The sequence below is a fragment of the Solanum lycopersicum genome, chromosome 5, assembly GCF_036512215.1.
Source record: "Solanum lycopersicum chromosome 5, SLM_r2.1".
NCBI classification, from domain to species: domain Eukaryota; kingdom Viridiplantae; phylum Streptophyta; class Magnoliopsida; order Solanales; family Solanaceae; genus Solanum; species Solanum lycopersicum.
This window is the reverse complement of record NC_090804.1, coordinates 25086387-25106126: the sequence shown is the minus strand read 5'-3', so window position 1 is coordinate 25106126 and position 19740 is coordinate 25086387. Positions and strand designations below refer to the sequence as shown.

General features: G+C 34.9%; 1 protein-coding gene across 1 annotated transcript; it reads left to right on the top strand.

Moving 5' to 3' along the window:
• The first annotated feature begins 5531 nt into the window (after positions 1-5531).
• LOC138348714 (uncharacterized) lies at positions 5532-9060 on the top strand. The gene is made up of 4 exons (XM_069298285.1): positions 5532-5718; positions 6104-6392; positions 7396-7734; positions 8742-9060. Exons 1-4 carry the CDS (start codon positions 5532-5534, stop codon positions 9058-9060), a joined length of 1134 nt encoding a protein of 377 aa, XP_069154386.1.
• Positions 9061-19740: the final 10680 nt, after the last annotated feature.

The following is a 19740-nucleotide window of genomic DNA, read 5'->3' as shown; positions in this document are numbered from 1 at the left end:
GACCTCCTTACTTCTTTAACACTCCTTCCCCTCATCGTCAAGTCACGACTTAATGTAGGTTCTTTTAGTCCTTTTCGAGCTAGCATAGCTCCCTTAGAAGCACCGAAGAACTTTCTTTCATCCCAACGCTAAGGATGTAGCAATTAGTATAGGTTGGCATTGGGTAGTGGATTGAGATTAAGTAGTGCATTTAATATACGTGGAAAATTGTATTACATACAAGTAATCAAAGGTGTATACGTGGAAATTGAATTAATTACCAACTACTCAAGAAGAAGAGGTGGTGTATATGTGTATGGGTTTTAATAAACTAAATTCATAAATAAGAGATAATAGTTAATATTTTATAGAAGAATTTTCTTTTAAGATTATTAGAATTCATGTGACTTTACATACGAAACAAAATGTAAGAAAATTCCTATTTTGTTAAATTTTAACAAAAAAATTGATTTTTAAAGTAATTTTTGCAAGAAAATTCACAAGTAATTTACATGTGAAATATAAATCGCAAGTAATTCAAGTATTTAATAATAGTTAAGATTTTCTTAGAGGAAATTTCTTTATTAGAATTCATGCGGCTTTACATACGGAAAAAATTCTAAGAAAATTCCTATTTTGTTAGTTTTTACCAAATAAAACCTATTTTCAAAGTTATTTTTGCACGAAAATTCACAAGTAATTTACATGCAAAATATAAATCCCTAAGTAAATTACTTGGACATTTTGAAATTCGTTGGAAATTATTACCTATGAAGGTTTTATCATCAGATTCTTTTTGGCAGAAAAATCCGCAGGAAAAGTTTCCTACAAATTTTCGTATACAATCCGTAGGAAAATCCCCAAGTGACACACACTTTTCTTGTAGTGGCCTATAAACTTTGTCCTCCTTTCCTTTCTCCACAAAGCCTTCGGATGAATAACATAAATTTCTTCCTTTAGAAAGACATTCAAGACTGTTGATTTGACATTCATCTGATACACTTTCCAACCCAATTGTGCAACAAGAGCACGAAGTTGTAATACTCCAAAAGTCTAAACCCTAATCTGGAGCCTACCAAGAGTGTCTAAGGGTTGTAACACTGTTTTAAGGTCAAATATAATGTTTATAAGTCATTTAGGAAGTTTTAGAATCAAAACTTCAAGAAACGTTCTTAACGTCCGAAAACTAGTTCAAGAGGTGCTAGTGTGCCTTAGTCTATTTGACGGGGTTTTAGGAGTCGGAATTTAATGGAATTTGGTAGTAAGCTGTCCAACATGTATTAAAGTTGGTTTAGGGTCAAAACTTCTAGGTAGGACTCCTTAAGGACCAAACAGTCCTTGACGAGGACCAACCAAAGGTTCATTGAGAAGGACCCTTACATTGTGGTTAAAAATTGTCTTGAGACAGTAGCCATCGATGGTTGTAGGCTAAGGGGCGTATCCTGATCGATGAGGCGTCGATGGGAACCATCGATGGTCACTTATTTATATTTTTGAAGGGTTCATTTTAGCAAGTTTCTTCCCAATATGATGGATGCGCAGCACGGAGGGGACTTTGGCCATCTACTGACCAATGACACGTAGGTCAGGGTCTCGTAGGTTAGGGTCGCTGTTTTGCTGTAAAGTTCTAATTAGTTAGTTTATTAGGTTAGTTATTTAGGAGGTTAATTAGTGTTTAGGTGCTGGTTAATTAGGTTAGTTAATTAACTATATAACCTACCCTACATCAAAAAATAACTTAACAACTCTCAAATCCCAAAACCCAATTGCTCTTCCTTCTGTCTTTTTTCTCTCTCCCAAATAGAAGAACTACATTGAAGCACTATGTCAAAATCTTAGGGAAGAAATAAGGGTTATTTTCTCCATCAAACTTCATCAATTAACAAGTTGTGAGATCCTTTCCATTGGAATTCCTTTCCTTGAAGGGTTCTTCCAAAATTGATTTCAAAAAGATGACTTTCAAGTGGGTTTTCTTCTATTACAAATTTGATCTTCTAAACTTTATTGTCTGTGGTGTCATTATGTTATTATACTTAGAATGTGATGTTTTATGATTCAATTATGCTAGTTCTTGATGAATTAACCTAGTATGAGAAGTAGATCATGAAATTGACCAAGTCCCTAACCCTAGGTTATGAACTAGTTATGAATTGATGTGTAGTGATTCAATTGACTTTATTATTGTGTTAATTACTATTGTGTTGATGATATTACACCCATTATTAGGTTGAATTGGATGGTTGATGGTAAAACCTTGGATGATGGCTTGTGAAGGAGATTGGGGTAAGTCTTGTGATCTCAAATCTTTATTCTAATTATGGTTACTTGTGTTAATTAGTGATGAAGTTATATTGATGTGTATCTTATGATGAGATTGATTAGGGTCGGTATGATGTTGAATTGGAATGTCTTGATTTATAGTTTGTGAGTAGTTGTCTAAGATGTAATGATATAATGATGGTCATGAATTTCCTATGTGCCTTATCCTAAGTGATTATGTATATGTGCTAACCTCGTATATGTGAATTGTATTTAAAGGACATACTCATGCAATTCCTATTGAGCTATGATTATGACTATATAAGGGGTAGACCCTATGACCTAAACTAAGTTATGATTATTAATGAAAGACAATTCAAAAGGGACTCTAGCAAACACCGAGTGAATTTGAAGTGAGGATATCTCTTCCCACATAGGCAAGATATGATCACTATTGTACTTATGAGATTGGACTATAATGAATGTAGCATAAAGAGGGTCCTAACTACACCTCTTAGTTTTTGAACTATGTTGCCCCCATAAGAATAATAGCTAGTGGATCCACATAGATTATATGTTCATGTTTTGGTACTACATTGGTAAGTGGTCCACCTTCTTTAAGCGTAGGGTTCCATGACAGTGGATTACACATTAGCTCATGTCGTCTATGTCGGTTAAGGCGAGATGTTCCCAAAGGTAAAACGAAGTAATAAAAGTGAACTCTAACTAGGACGACATAAGGGGTTTGTCTTAGTCTAGGTAGGGGTATAAGTCTCTACCTATACATTGCACTAATTAGCCTTGAGGGAAGTCTTAGAAGGATGTTATTAAGTTCTTATATATTTATAAAGGTAAGTGATATGTATATATTGATCTTACATGTTAAAGACACTATGTGATATTGGTTTCACTTATGAACATGTGGTTGGTATGTATTGCTAAACTATGATGATGGTTACTCTTAATGATATAGTATGTGAAGTTTAACATTCCTTATAGTTCTTATTAGGTTTACGTGATTGAGTGAGGTTATGGGGCTTTACTTAGTCATTGAACTAGTGGAACTAATGGGGGTGTATGAGTGATGGTCATGCTTAGGTTATGATGTTATGAACTCATATGCATTCTTGTTGATATTATAACTTGATTAAAGAGTTGTCTTGGTTATGTGCTCAATTATGTTGATATTCATGTTGACTTGACTATAATTGGTATTGTTGGTCTTGTGATGTACATGATCTTAACATAAGTAATATGTGCTTATTGACTTGCATTGGTTCTTGAATGTGCATTAGGTATTACCAGAGTAACTTTGCATGCTTTTGAATAAATTTCCTTTTTTGGTATAATTTCTATGTTGTATGTGCATATGATCCTATAATTAGTACAAATGATGTGCTAACCCCATTTCTCCCCTTTTCCCCAACATTTTATGTTCCGGTTCTTAAAGGGTTCGTGACCACTTTTGAAGGAAGTCTTGGATCATTTCTCCAAGGGTGGGTATGTCCTCATATTTCGAGGAAGATGCCTTTCTGTCACTCTACCTATTTTACATTGTTATACTCTAATTACAATAGTTTCATTCATGTTGTTTCAAGATATTGTAAGCCCTAAGTGGCCATTTCTATGTTTGTGTAAGGGCTTTTCCTACACTGGTTCGACTCCGTTTAGATGGTTTAATATGAGACATCCCTTTTAATACAATGTTATGCATCTTATATATATATATATATATATATATATATATATATATATATATATATATATATATTTAAATATATATCATAAAAAATACTATGTAATATTCTTATACGAAGGGTCTATGTATACTCGATATGAATATAATATGTGTAAGAAAGAGGTCTAAGTAAACCTCACGAAGTAGATGTCGATAAAATGTTCTATATTTACCGCATTTTTTAATCCATGAATATTTTGATAAATGCTAAGAGGCTATTCCTAGTCCTCTCTGAGGACGACGACGTCGCTTACGTCTAGTGGGTACTTCCCAGATGTGACAAACTTGGTATCAGAGCATCAGGTTGAATATCCCTAGAAATTGTGCCTCATTAAACCACGTCTATGTAGATTCTTATACATAATTGTGAAGCGCGCCACAATTATGAATGAGAGACTATGTGATGCTTAGAAACTTTCATTTTCTTGTATTCCTATGTTGTGCCTCTAGAGTCTTATTATGTGCTTTCACCTTAACCTTCGTGGTTATAGGTATGAATACTCAAAGAGCAGCTTCTAGAAGGCCCGAGGAAGAAATGTCTAATGTGGGAGCACATGACAACCAAGTCCCTCCACAAGCCAACCAAGTGCCTCAACTTGAAGAAGGTTCTATGGGTGATCAAGTTTCGGTTGTTCTTCCACCAATGACCGGTGGACATTTAAGGGTAGCTTTACTTTGTCCTAAGCTAATGTCGTCACTTCTCAAGTCCAAGCTATAACGGCCCAAGTGAATAGGGAGGTTGAACCTCGAGTACCTCAACATGCTAACAATGTGGCCTCTCGTTTGAGAAACTTTACTAGAATGAAACCACCGATGTTCTTCGGTTCTAAAGCAGATGAAGACCCTCAATATTTCATCGTTGAGGTCGATAAGATTCTCTATGCTATGATTGTGACCTCAATTGAGAATGTCGAGTTGGCAGTCTATCAACTGAAAGATGTGGCTCAAACTTAATATTTTCAATGGAGAGATAATAGGGCATTAAGGGGTGGTTTGGTGACTTGGGAGATCTTTAAGAAGGCTTTCCTTGATCGGTTCGTTCATAGAGAGTTGAGGGAAGCTAAGGTGGAAGAATTCACCAACCATTGGCAAGGTGGTATGAGTGCATTCGACTATTCCTTGAAATTCACTAAATTGTTTAAATATGCTCCATCCTTGGTGTCAAACCCAAGGGATGAGATGAGTCGTTTTCTTACCGGGGTGTCCGAAGACTTGGTTGAAGAAAGTCGTTCAGCTATGCTTCATAATAATGTAAATATTTGTCATCTCATGGTTCATGCTCAACAAGTGGAAGAAACTAGGCTATGCAGCAAGAGTAGGAACGCCAAGACGGCAATGTCTTATGAAGATGGTTCTTCTAAGGGTATGCTTGAATGCAAGGCAAACCTAGGTTCAAGAAGAGGTTTTCAAATCATGTTCCTTCGAAATTTCCCAAGACTCGTGATGATAGGTTGTCTAACCTAATTCTCAAAAGGGAAGAGGTACTAATTCACCAAGAAAGAAGCCAACTTGTGGAAAGTGTGGCAAGAAACATTATGGTAATTTTCTTGTTGAGATGGACAATTTCTTTGGGTGTGGAAAAAGTGGCCACAAGGTTAGGGATTTCCCTAATTTGAAGGGGCAATACAAAGGAAGTGGCCAAGCTCAAGCTAGTGGTTCTAATGTGGATACTCCAAAGAAGAACCGCTTTTATCTACTTCGCTCTAGGAGTGAACAAGAGAGTTCTCCCGATGTGGTGACCGGTATGTTACAAGTCCTCTCTATTGATGTCTATGCGTTTGAAATTTTGCCCAATATTCTAAGTGAACCTTTAATGTTAACTACCCTGGTAGGTGAGTCGGTGGTTGCAAAGAGGGTACATAGAAATTGTCCTATAATGTTGCCCATTAAAGTTACTCATGTTGAATAACTAGAACTTGATGTGGTCAATTTTGATGTAATTTTTCGGATGGATTGGTTGTGTGTTTTGCTTCAATCCATTGTAGAACAAGAATTGTCAAATCCAATTTTCCAAATAAGCCCGTTTTAGAGTAGAAGGGGGAAATTCTATTCCTAGAGGTCGTATTTATTTCTTGTCTTCAGGCTTTTAAAATGATCTCAAAAGGGTGTTTATTCCATATTTAACAGTCAAAGATTTAGACTACGAAAATCCTCACATTAAGTTAGTCACCGTAGTGAGGGAATTTTCAGAGGTCATCCCTAATGATCTTCCCGGAATTCCTTCCGAATGGGAAATTGATTTTGATGTTGACTTGCTATCGGATACCAACCCCATTTATGTTCCTCCTTATCGGATTGCTATGGACGAATTGAAAGAGTTGAAGACTCAACTCAAAGATTTTCTAGACAAATGCTTCATTAGACCTAGTGTTTCTCCATGGGGTGCTTCTGTCTTGTTTGTGAAGAAGAAGGATGGGTCCCTTAGAATGTGCATTGGTTATCGTCAACTCAATAAAGTCACTATTAAGAACAACTATCCTCTCCCTTGGATTTACGATATGTTTGATCAACTCCAAGGGGCAAGCTACTTTTCTAAGATTGATTTGAGATTGGGGTATCACCAACTTAGGGTGAGAGGTGAGGATATACCAAAAATGACATTCCAAACTAGATATGGTCACTGTGAGTTCTTAGTAATTTTCTTTGGTCTCACTAATTCCCCAGTGGCATTTGTGGATCTCATGAATAGGGTATTTCAAAGTTACCTAGATTCATTTGTCATTGTCTTGATTGACGACACCTTGGTATATTCAAAAAATGAGGGTGAACACATGGAACACTTGAGGGTGGTGTTAAAATTAGTGCTTAAGGATAATAAAATATTTTCCAAGTATAGAAAAGGTGAGTTTTGGTTGAGGTCGGTGGAATTTCTTAGTCATATCATCTCTAGTGAAGGAGTGAAGGTTTATCCAAGGAAAATGGAGGCGGTGAAAAATCGTCCTAGACCATTGACTCTAAAAGACATTAGGAATTTCTTGGGTCGAGAGGTTCATTATAGGAGGTTTGTGGATGTTTTTTCGTCCATAGCTTCTCCCTCGACTACCTTGATTGAAAAGAGTGTGAAATTTGAGTGATCGGAGGCATGCAAAAGAAACTTCCAAATATGGAAAGATAGGCTTACCTCTTCCCTGGTGTTGACTTTACAGGATGACACCAAGGGCTTCGTTGTATATTATAATGCATCCCAAGTGGGCTTAGGGTGTGTCCTTATGCAACATTGAAAAGTAGTAGCTTATGTTTCTAGACAACTTAAGTTGCACGTAAGAATTATCCAACTCATGGTCTTGAGTTAGCGGCCGTGGTATTTGCCGTAATGATACGGAGACATTATTTGTATGATGTCCATGTTGATGTGTATACCAACCATAAAAGAATTCAGTATGTGTTTACTAAAATAAATTGAATCTCCAACAAAGAAGGTGGTTGGAATTGTCGAAAGATTATGACATGAGTATTCTCTACCACCGAGGCAAGGCCAATGTGGTTGCGGATGCACTAAGTCGTATGATCATGGGTAGTGTGTCTCTTGTAGAAGAAGCCAAGAAATACCTAGTGAAAGATGTTCATAGGTTGACTCGTTTGAGTGTCAGATTAAAAGATTTTCAAAATAGTGGTTTTATGGTCCATCATAACTCCGAATCGTCTTTGGTGGTTGAGGTAAAGACTAAGAAACAACTTGATCAACCATTGATGGAGTTAAATGAGTCGGTTATTGTTAAGCTTAATGAGTCATTCTCTTTAGGGGGAGGTGTCTTGAGGTATCAAGGAAGGTTGTGTGTGCACAATGTTGATGACTTGAGAAACCAAATTCTTGAAAGAGCTCATGACTCCCGTTATTCCATTCATCCGGGTTCTACAAATATGTATCATGACCTTAGAGAAGGGTGTTGGTGGGAAGGATTGAAAGAGGACATAGCGGAATTTGTTGCAAAATTTTGCAATTGTCAATAAGTGAAAGCCAAACACCAAGAGCCAGGTGGATTACTTCAAGAAATCCAAATTCCCACATGGAAGTGGGAAGACATTAACATAGATTTCGTGGTAGGGTTACCTCAAATTCAAAAAAAATGACTATATATGGATGGTAGTGGATAGGTTGACCAAGTCTTCTCATTTTATTTCCATCAAGTTTACTTACTTGACGGAGGATTATGCAAGCATCTTCGTAGATGAGATTGTGTGTCACTGTGGTATTCCGTTATCCGTCATATCAGATAGGGATGCATAATTCACATCTAGATTTTGGAGGTCATTCCAAAAAGGGTTGGGTACAAAGATGAAGCGAAGCACCGCTTTTCATCCCTAATAGATGGTCAAGCGGAGCGTACTATTCAAACCCTTGAGGATATGCTTAGATCTTGTATAATTGACTTCAAGAGAAATTGGTATAAACACTTGTCTTTGGTTGAGTTTTCTTACAACAATAGTTACCATTCATCTATATCTATGGCTCCTTTTGAGGCCTTGTATGGTAGGATATGTAGGTCTCCAATTGGATGGTTTGAAGTGGGCGAGGCTTTACTTTTGTATCCCAAATTGATTTATGAGACTTATGAGACTTATGAGAAAGTTCATATTATAAGGAATTACTTGAGAACATCCTATAGCCGGCAAAAGTCTTATGCCAACATTAGGAGAAGAGACTTAGAGTTTGAAACAGGTGATAAGATGTATCTAAGAATTTCACCTATGAAAGGGGTGGTGAGATTTTGCTAGAAAGGGAAGTTGAGTCCTTGTTTTGTGGGTCCATATAAATTTTTAAAAGGGTTGGCAATGTTGCATATGAGTTGAGATTACCTAGTGAATTGGCTTTGGTTCATCCGGTGTTCCATGTCTCCATGCTGAAGAAGTGTATCGGTGATCCTGAGTACATTCTTCCTATTAAGGATATAGGTGTACAAGAGAACCTTTCTTATGAGGAGGTTTTAGCTGAAATCCTTGATAGACAAGTAAAGAAGTTAAGGAACAAGGAGGTGGCTTCCACAAAAGTGGTATGGAAGAACCACCTTATTAAGGGTGCAACATGGGAGGCTGAGGCTGAGGCTGATATGCGTTCTCATTACCCTCATCTATTTGAAAACTAAGTCTAGTTGTTCCTATTTATAGTTAAAATAATGATTTTAATTGAAGTTGGCTTGACTTTTGGTAAAATATTAAAATATATGTTTTGCTACAGTGATTTACAGTGAACTATGCCTATAGAAGTAAAAGTTTTCAAAACTGCTCTTTTACTTGATATGAACTTATGTGGTGTATTTTGGTATATTGTGCCTTCATGAGTGTATTAAGATTGATGATAAATGTTGAAGAAATCTTTGACATAAGTGAATATGCATGTAGTTAATGTTTAGCTTTTATGAGTTGAAAATGATGTGTTGAGTTGCATTGTGTAAAAGGTCATGTGGTTATGTTGATTTGAATTGTTACTCATGTTTTGATATGTTGTTGTTGTTTGGGCTTCTATTCTTGAGTCTATTCCTTCCTTCTAAAGGATTTTAGTGTCATTCTGGGATGAATGTTTTTAAGGGGGGATAATGTAATACTCTTAAAGTCTAATGACTAATCTAGAGCCTAACCTGAGTGCCTAAGGGTTGTAACACTGTTTTAAGGTCAAATATATTTTGTGTAAGTCATTTAGAAAGTTTTAGAGTCAAAACGTAATGAAACATCCATGACGTCTGGAAACTAGTTCAAGAGGTGCTAGTGTGCCTTAGTCTATTTGATGGGGGGTTTCGAAGTGGGAGTTCAATGTAATTTGGTAATAAGGTGTCTAACATGTATTAAAGGTGGTTTAGGGTTGAAAAGTCTGGGTACGACTCCCCAAGGACCAACCAAAGGGTCGTTGAGGAGGACCCTTGCATTGTGGCTAAATAATGTCTTGAGACAGTGGCCATCAATGGTTGCAGGCAACGAGGAGAGGCCTGATCGACGAGGCATCAATGGACACTGTCGATGGTCACTTAGTAATTTTTGTGAAGGTTTCATTTTTTCAAGTCTGTGACCAAAATGACAAATGTGCTGCACGGTGGGGACCTTGGGCGTCTACTGACCTACAACACGTAGATTGGGGTCTCATTGGTTAGGGTCACTATTTTTTCGTCAAGCCTTAATTAGTTTAGTTTAATTAAGTTATTTAGTTAGGAGGTTAATAAGTGTTTAGGCGTTGGTTAATTAGGTTAGTTAATTAAATATATAACCTACCCTAAGTCTAAACATAGCACCTCTCAAATCCTAAAACCCAATTGCTCTTCCTTGTCTCTTCTTTCTCTCTCCCAAATAGAAGAACTCTATTGAAGGGCTAGGTAAAGGTCTTAGGGAATCAAGAAGGGTGTTTTACTCCATCAAACTTCATCAATTAACAAGGTATATTATCCTTTCACCTTTGGGATTCCTTTCTATAAAGGGTTCTTCCAAAATGATTTCAAAAAGATGAGTTTCAAGTGGGTTTTCTTCTATTACGAATTTGATTTCCAAAATTGAATTTTCTATGGTTTATTTTGGGTATTATACATAGAATGTGATGCGTTAAGATTCGATTATTCTAGTTCTTTAAGAATTAACCTAGTATGTGAAGTATATCATGAAATTAAGCAAGTCTCTAACACTAGGTTATGAACTAGTGATAAATTGATGTGTACTGATTTAATTAACTTCATTATTGTGTTAATTACTATTGTGTGATGAAATTACACTCATTATTGGGTTGAATTGGATGTTTGATGTTATAACCTTGGATGATAGCTTGTGAAGGAGATTAGGGTAAGTCTTGTGATCTCAAATCTTTATTCTAATTATGATTACTTGTGTTTAGTGATGAAGTTATATTGAAGTATAACTTATGTTGAGATTCATTATGGTTAGTAGGATGTTGCATTGGAATATATTTATTTATGGTTTGTGAGTTGTTGGCTAGGATAGTGATGGATTGCCTATGTGCCTTATCATAATGTGATTATGTAAATGTGCTAACTTCACATTTGCGAATTGCATTTAAAGTACACACTCATCCAGTTCCTATTGATCTATGATTATGACTATATAAAGTGTATACTCTGTGACCTAAAGTAAGTTATGATTATTAATGAAATACATTTCAAAAGGAACTCTAGCTTAACACCGAGTTAACTAGAAGTGATAAGTGTCCCTTTTAACATAGGGAAGGTAGGATCACTAATGTACTCATGATATTGGAGACTATAATGCATGTAGCATAAAGATGGTCTTATATACATCTCCTAGTTCTTGAATTAGGTTGCCCCCATAGGAATACTAGCTAATGGATCCACATAGATGCTATGTTCATCTTTTGTTACTACCTTCCCAAGTAATCCACCTTCTTCGGTGTGGGTTCCATGACACAGATTGCACATTAGATCATGTCGTCTATGTATGTTAAGGCGAGATGTTCCCAAAGGTAAAACGAAGTAATAAAGTTAACTCTAACTGGGATGATCTAAGGGGTTTGGCTTAGTTTAGGTAGGGGTATGGGACTTTACCTACACATTGTGCTAGTTAGCCTTGAGGGAAGTCATAGAAGGATGTTCTTACGTGTTTATATGTTTACAAAGGTAAATTATATTTATATATTGATCTTACATGTTAATTAAACTATGTGATATTGGTTTCACTTATGAACATGTGGTTGGTCTCTATTGCTAATGTATGATGATGGTTACTCTTAATGATATAGTATGTGAAGTTTGGCATTTCTTATAGTTCTTATTGGGTTTACTTGATTGAATGAGGTTATGGGGACTTACTTAGTCATTGAACTAGTGGACTTGATGGGGGTGTATGAGTGACGGTCTTACTTAGGTTATGATGTTATGAACTCTTATGCATGCTTGTTGATATTATAATATGATGATTGAGTTTTCTTGGTTATGTGCTCAATTATGTTGATATGCATGTTGACTTGACTAGACTTGGTATTGTTGGTCTTGTGATGTACAAGGTCTTGGCTTAAGTAATATGTGCTTATTGACTTGCATTGGTTCTTGATTGTGCATAAGATATTTCGAAAATAACTTTGCATGCTTTTGAATAAATGTCCCTTTTTGGCATGATTTCAATGTTGTATGTGCATATGATCCTATACCTAGTATAATTGATGTGCTAACGCCATTTCTCTCTTTTTTCCCGGTATTTTAGGTTTTAGTCGTTGAGGGTTCGTGACCACTTTTGAAAGAAGACTTGGATTATTTTCTCCAAGTGTGGGTATCTCCTCATGTTCCGATGATGATACCTTTCTATCACTCTACCTATGTTACGTTGTTATAGTCTAAAGACAATAATTTCATTCATGTTGTTTCAAGATATTTTTGTAAACCCTATGTGTGTGAGTGTTTATGCCATAAAGTAAAAGACTATATAATCTTCTTATACGAAGGATCTATGTATACTCGATATGAATATTATATGTGTAAGCGAGAAGTCTAAGTAAACCTCATGAAGTAGATGTAGATGAAAAGTATTTAATTTTCCACACTTTTTAATCCATGAAAATAATGATGAATGTTAAGAGGATAAAACTAGTCCTCTCCAAGGATGACGACGTCGAATATGTCTAGGGGGTACTTTCCCGTATGTGACAGAATTAACCTGATCCTGTCAATCCTAGCTACTGGTGCAAATGTATCAAAATAATCCAGACCAAAAATTATAGCATACAATTTAATTGCAAGTCTTGGTTTAGGCTAGTTCACTGAACCATCTCCATTTATCTTGGTTATAAAGACCTATTTCAACCCAATTATCTTTCTGTCTTCAGGTTGATCAACAAGCTCCCAAGTCATTGTCTTCTCAATCATAAACAACTCTTCTTTCATTGCAATCACCCATTTTTCATCATTCTTGGCTTCATTGTATACAACAGGTTCACATACTGCTACATTGCACCTCTAATATATATCAACGAGTTGTTGAGTACCTTTGACTGGTAAATGATCTACCATTTCATTCTATCGTGATAGTGATATTTCTTTTCAAAAAAACATGGTAGGAGACTTTTCTGCTTTGTCAGAAATTTTAAAGACATATTTCTTCGAGTCTTCCCAATACCAATCTTCATTATCTATATAATTTACACCTCTACTAAAAATTATATTTTAAGTTTGTGGTTGGAACAACTTATATGCCTTTGAAACTAAACTATATCCAATAAAAATGTATGAGACAATTTTTTTATCTGGTTTATCTCATTTAACCTGAGGAATGTAGGGAAAACGAAGATAGCCAAACACTTTAAGAGAATTAAATGATGGCTTAAATCCATACCAAGCTTCAAATCGAGTTGGGTCTTTCACTGTTTTTTGGGGAAGCCTATTTTGAAGAAAATTTTGTTTGTTTGTTGCCTTTGCCCAAAATTTCTCTGGCAAGTTTTTCTAGTGCAACATGCATCTGGTTATCTCCTTAATTTATATGTTCCTTGTATCACTTACTTCATTTTGTTGTGGAGTATAGGGAGTAGTAAGCTGATGATAAATCCCTGCTTCCTCACATAACATGTCGAACTTGTAAGAAGTGTATTCCTTTTCATTATCTATTATAACAGACTAAATTTTACAGTTACATTCATTTTCTAGTTTTGGTTTGAACTTCGGAAAGACATTAGTAGCGTCTGACTTATGCTTAAGAAAATAAATATAGCACATGCAAGTTAGATCATCTACAAAAATGATATAGTAAGGACTACCTTTTAGTGAAGGTGTCCTTTGAGGTCCTGTTATATTAGAATGAATTAGTTGCCACTTGCTCGAGGCCTTCCTAGTTGTCTTCGGAAATGGAAGTCTATTTTGTTTTCCTTATTGATACGCAAGACAATTTGAAGAAGGCACTTCTAAAAGATGCAAGTCCTTAACTTTTTTCATTTTTTGCACTTTAACCAACCCTTTATAGTGATAGTGTTCGAGCCTCTTGTGCCATACTTCTGCAACACTTTCTTTTGCTAAAATAACAACATGCTCCTCCTTAAATGGATCTAATGAGAAACTTTGCCTCTTATTCTTACTCAACATTTCTTGATCTGAAGAATCCTTAATCTAGCAATTATTATCTTCAAAATTTAATTTGTAGACCTTTTCCATCAATTGACCAACACTAAGCAAGTTTTGAGCTATGTCAGGTATATAAAGCACATCAGAAGTTGTTTTAGTACCCAAATGACTTGTTATTTGCAAGAACAAGGTGATTTAGGATAGACTGTTAGTGCTTTCCAAAGTAGTAATGGTTGCTTCAAATTTTTCCGGCACAATTACCAGAATTCTTTTAACAAGAAGTGAATCATTAAACATAGAACCATACAATCTTACCCTGTTTTCTATGTTCGAGAGCCATTTAGAGTAATCATTGATGGTTTCAGTTTCTTTCATCTTCTTCATCTTGAAATCTCTTTTAAGATTTAGCATTTGCATACCTCTAATCCTTTCATCGCCTTCATATTCTACCTTGAGATAATCATAGATGGCTTTTGTTGACTTTAAAGACATTATTCGAGTGAAGATTCAAGAACATACTACTAAAAATAAAAAGGCCTTTGTCTTTAATTTTCTAGTTTTTTGTCTTATGGTTTTTGATCTGGGCCATAGTAGGATTGTTAGGCAACTAAGGAACTTCATAATAATTTTGACGGCCTCCCACATATCCATGACATCTAGAAAAGTTTCCATTCTTACCACACAAATCTACTAGTTATCACCATTAAAAATAGATGGTGCCATTACGAAAAACATGATTCTGCTTCATGATCGATAAACCTGTAATCTTGCTTACAATCTTAACTTTGATGAAACACCCACATATCCCTCAATAAATAAACGCTCTGATACAAATTGATAGTTTTTATAGAAGGACAAACATAACAATCTAATTTTATTTTGTTATTGAACAAGTAGGAACATTAGTTTGATAAACCAACAAAGAAAAAATTCATGAAAGAAAAACTACTTCATTATAAAACAAATATTTATAGAGTTTACAAGTAAATCAATTCCTAAAGATAGGATTAAAAAACTACCTAAGGATAAGAATAAGATAGAAAACTAATTAATTTCTAAATAATAAATAACTACTCTACAATATACATTGTTACTGTTCTTATGCATATTTCTAACAACTACCTTTTCTTCCTTATCTTCTTGATTGCTTCTCTAGTGATGATCCTACCTAAGATCGCCTCACCTGATTTAGTCTGTGTTTTAATTATGTAAGTAGACCACCGCGACTCAAATGATTATGTACATTTTGGATTCAAATGAAACTCGATTAACTTAAAAATCTCTCTTTAGTTCATCAAACATTGAATCCACTGTCTGGGTCAAGCCAAACCGTTGTGCAAACTGATTTGGAGAACAATCCTCTACTTCAGCTTTTCCAACACTTGATTTTCCTAATGCAAGGCCATATTAGAGGTCTTAAGGAATAAGAAAGTTGGACCAGATATCTTCTAGAGCTTCCTTTCTACATGGAATAAGCACAGTCAATCTCAGCCATGCACCCAGGAGAACATGGAGTGAACTGACTAGGAGATACAGAGGAGAATGAGTAGAAATACTTAAAACATTCTCGAAAGTTATTTTTTTTAACTTCCCTTGAGCCAGGGAAATCGCAAAAGTCATACACTTCTGTGAATCGTAAGGCAAAGGTCTATAGTAAGGGAAATTAGACTGTAGTTAGAGTTGTAGTTAGGATCCACAAAGGGGCCCCTGAAGTACCAAATCCTCAGGTAACTAAGCTTCGACATCCTCGATATTGATGGTATAGTATGAAAGGAGCCAAAGCAAACTTTCTACCTGAAGCAAGAAATATGGATAGTTTACTATACCCCCCATTACCCTTGAAAAACCATTGCAAAATACGAATTTGTAGAGCCACGTATTCAGGAATGCAAAATGTTGCTACTCAGTTACATCTTATCTTTGCATGTTTACTTTGAGGAACTGCTCATAGTATATTTCTTATTATACTAACTCTTTGGCATAAATAAGGTCGAATTCTGCATGTCGAGTATTGGACTAATTGCCTCACCATGAGGTTTAATTCCTATAAAAGAAGAAATGTGGAACACCGTTGGATTTATCATCCTAGTGGAATGAGTTACCTAAGGTAGAACAAAAAACAATGCAGCATACAACATATGGGGGACACATCGTATGTTGACTTTGGATATCTGTATGGCATCATATATATCAACAGTCCTCCATGTATCCCCTTTTACCTTCTCCATCCGATTAGCTCAAGAGGTCTAACCTTCCGTTGCAATTGGACATGATCTCCACGTGTTGTTTTTATGCATACCATCTTGCAATGTGTGTAAAAGGAGATTCTCCCCTTCTTCTAGGGGATAAAATATCTCTAGCTCCAAATAAATTCTATAGTTGAAGCATGGGCCTAGCATAAACTCTAAGTAAGTTTTAAAGTATGTAACGAAGACCTCATGAATTAGAATGTTACTGTCAAACTTCTTTACTATTCGCTACATAGTGGTGGTGAGAAGCGAAGGCAGAAATCCGCATACACGTAAACATTTAAATTAAAATCAAGATTAAAAAGATCAATGCAACTACATTTGCTTCGTGAGCTAAACAAACTCAATGTTACCAATAGGGGACTCAATGCAATCAGTGGCTTAAAGCGAAAAGCTTAGTGAGGAATCATTAATACTTTTAGTATAATTCACTCTTTTAACTCTTTTAGAAGCAAAGCTATAAGTTATCTTTTAAAAGGTCTTTCACTAATTGGTTTGACAAAAACCTTCCCCCTTCTCTATTTCAAAGACCAATTGTGTGGCGAAGTATAGTCCTCCATGTTAATATGCCTTTTGTAAGCAACAAGGCCATAACAAAAAGTTAATATTGATTTCTATTGACAAACAATGCAACAAAAAATCCTCAACAACTACTATATAGTGTAATTTGCTTCACCAATTCGTAAGACAATGCAACAACGTCAAAATACAATCTAAGTGCTCGAGAAATTGTTCCAAAGGATGTTCCGTGACAGAACACTTTCGATGATCTTTAAGATAATATTGTGTACGAGACCAATCTAAATAATTCTAAAATGGTTATGGCTAATCAAGAAATAATGAACACATTAAAGGAAAATTAGTTTGCTACTATTGTTAGTTCCTTTCTAGTGAACAATCTACCCATTGAAAGATTTGATAACCTAAAGATGTGAACATCATTTTTTTCAAATGTAGCTAAAAATGCAGAATAGTTATAATAGTAAGATGACTGAGGAATTTGTTCCATGGAACCTATCGATGCTACTGATAAAACAGAATCACACGACATTGTCAACAACTTCAACAAGATCCAATAAATGCAAGCAAAAGTGATTAACTCCATATAGGAATTATAAGGTAAAATGATATAGAGATGTGTACCTTTTAATTTGCACTGAAAGTCATTGATTTTGCTACTTTGGCGGGATTGCACTTTAGTTCCTCTTTGTATCATTAGGAAACAAAGATCTTTGTTCACAAACTAGAAGCCTTCTTTATGTGTTGATTAAGTTGTCTAGGATCGCTAGTTTTCCTTTAACTTATGCCTCTCATATTTCCTCTCCACCCTTTTCACGTTGCACATTCTTATTAAAATACTCCCACTAAGAGTCTTCTAAAAAGATATGGCAGAACAGGAGCAACGTGAAAAGAGTGGAGAGGAAACGCGAGAAATAAAAGTTAAAGGAAAATTAGCAATTCTAGAGAAATTAATCAATCCACAAAGAAGACTGTTAGTTTGTGAACAAAGATCTTTGTTTCCAAGTGATACAACGAGAGACTTAAGTGTGATCCCGTCAACGTAGCAAAATCAGCGACTTTTTGCTGTAAATAACAGGGTACACATCTCGATATTGATTTTCCTTATAATTCTTTCATTGGTATTAGAGTCATCGTTATTGATCCCTTATGTGCGGTTTCCTTGTTTATTCATAGTGTATATTGATAATAAATAAAATTGAGTCCATTTTTATTAATTGGTGAATATAAAAAATTGGATGACGCTTGATTGTATATACCTTATATGGTAAATGAGATTCAGATTCCTATTTGATTTTGACTCATAAAATAGATAGGATTACTTTTCCTAATAAAAAAGAAATTTTGGATTTTTTTGAAACAAAATTGCTTCTGTTTAATAGCCTTCAAGAAATACGGTGTAAAGATTCTGGTTGTAAACTTATTTTTTAATAATGTGGTCATTTATCGCTTTTCTTAGACATGTTATAATGGAAAAAAAGATTCAAAACGAGTGTGATATGAATTGTTGATATTTTTTTGTTTTTTTGACTGTTTTTTGGAAAAAATGCTTCTGTCTAGAGCAATTTGGAAATTATGTGTGCAATTTATGGTTGGAAACTTATTTTTTTCACCATACGCTTCTTAAAATTTTTCCGAAAATATATTATAAAAGAGAAAGAGACTTACAACGAGTAATATATGAACTTTTTAAGTTGGACTAAAAAACGTTCTTTAACGATTCTTTTTTGGATTGAGATTAGTGTCCTATTTTGGATTGTTTTATATATTTCCTCTTTAGAATCTTATTGGTATTGTGCATTCGTTTAGTCCTTATGTTCCTACAACTGCTTCCGTATTATTACAAATTTGTGACATATATGATTGAACATGAACATGCTCAAAGTACTCCAAGTGGTAGTTCTCAAAGTCGAGCGACCCGCCGTAGGACATGTTTCCGAGGGTCAGAAATCGTACAGATTGGAAAAAGATCTAAGAGAGTTTAGGTCTTTCAAGATGGATATTCTTGGTCGTTTCATAAATTCCTCCATATCTTTTGTCATGAAATTTGAAAAGCTTAATGAAAATGATATTCAAGTTACAAAGAGGGAAGGATATAATGTTTTATGATGTTTTGTATCATTCCTTGCCAGAATACTGGAAGAATAAGCTGAATCAAATGAGTATCGAAATTGGGGATAATGAAAAATTATGAAAGTACACAATTAAAATAGGAGTTAAGTGGGTAAAACTCCACCACATGCTCCCTTTTTATTAGTATCAATTTTTTTTGTCATTTAAATTTGTTTTTGTAGTAAACATCTTTGATTGTGATATAATATAAATATTTGAATATTATTTTCTTTTGTTTTGGATAAGTGAATTATTATTGTTGACACCAAATTTTGGTCTGATACTTCTAAAATTAATACTTTTTGAGTATTTTATTTTTCAACAGTTCAAAATACATGTTCTTTTCATTTTAATGCAATTTATTGATAATTTCCCTTTTTCTCATTATATTATGATTTTCATCGATTAGTTCTGTTTATATTATTTTGTCACAGCCAGACGTTGAAATATTTGTTCACGTTTTAGAATATCATTATTTCTGTTAAATTGCATTTTTTACATGTCATTTGTTATGTTCGTTACATTTCTTCATATTCATTTTAGTTGTACATTTGTTAATATTCATTTTGTTATTTTGCATAGTCTTAAAATGTCATGCCCCGAGCCTACACCCAGAACGTGGCCGAAACCCAATGACCATTATTGTCCTTAAGCGAACCCTTGGCCTGAGTTACTCAACTCAGGGGAAGACTTGACTTAACTCAATTATGAAGTAAGAAGCATTTTCAAATAGAAAGACTTAAAACATAATTATCAGTTACAATGGCACTTAAACCTCATAACTAAGTATCTGAAATACAAAGACTCAAACTAAATTGTATGACTGTCTATGAAGCCTCTATAATACTAAGATGAATGTTGGGACAAACCCCACAACATCCTACAAAAA

Coding starts and splice junctions, on each gene's coding strand:
- LOC138348714 (XM_069298285.1), top strand. CDS start 5,532: ATGGACAATTTCTTTGGGTGTGGAAAAAGTGGCCACAAGGTTAGGGAT. Junction 6,393..7,395: donor TTTGTGAAGAAGAAGGATGG/GTCCCTTAGAAT, acceptor CCAACAAAGAAG/GTGGTTGGAATTGTCGAAAG. Junction 7,735..8,741: donor TTAGGGGGAGGTGTCTTGAG/GTATCAAGGAAG, acceptor AATTTTTAAAAG/GGTTGGCAATGTTGCATATG.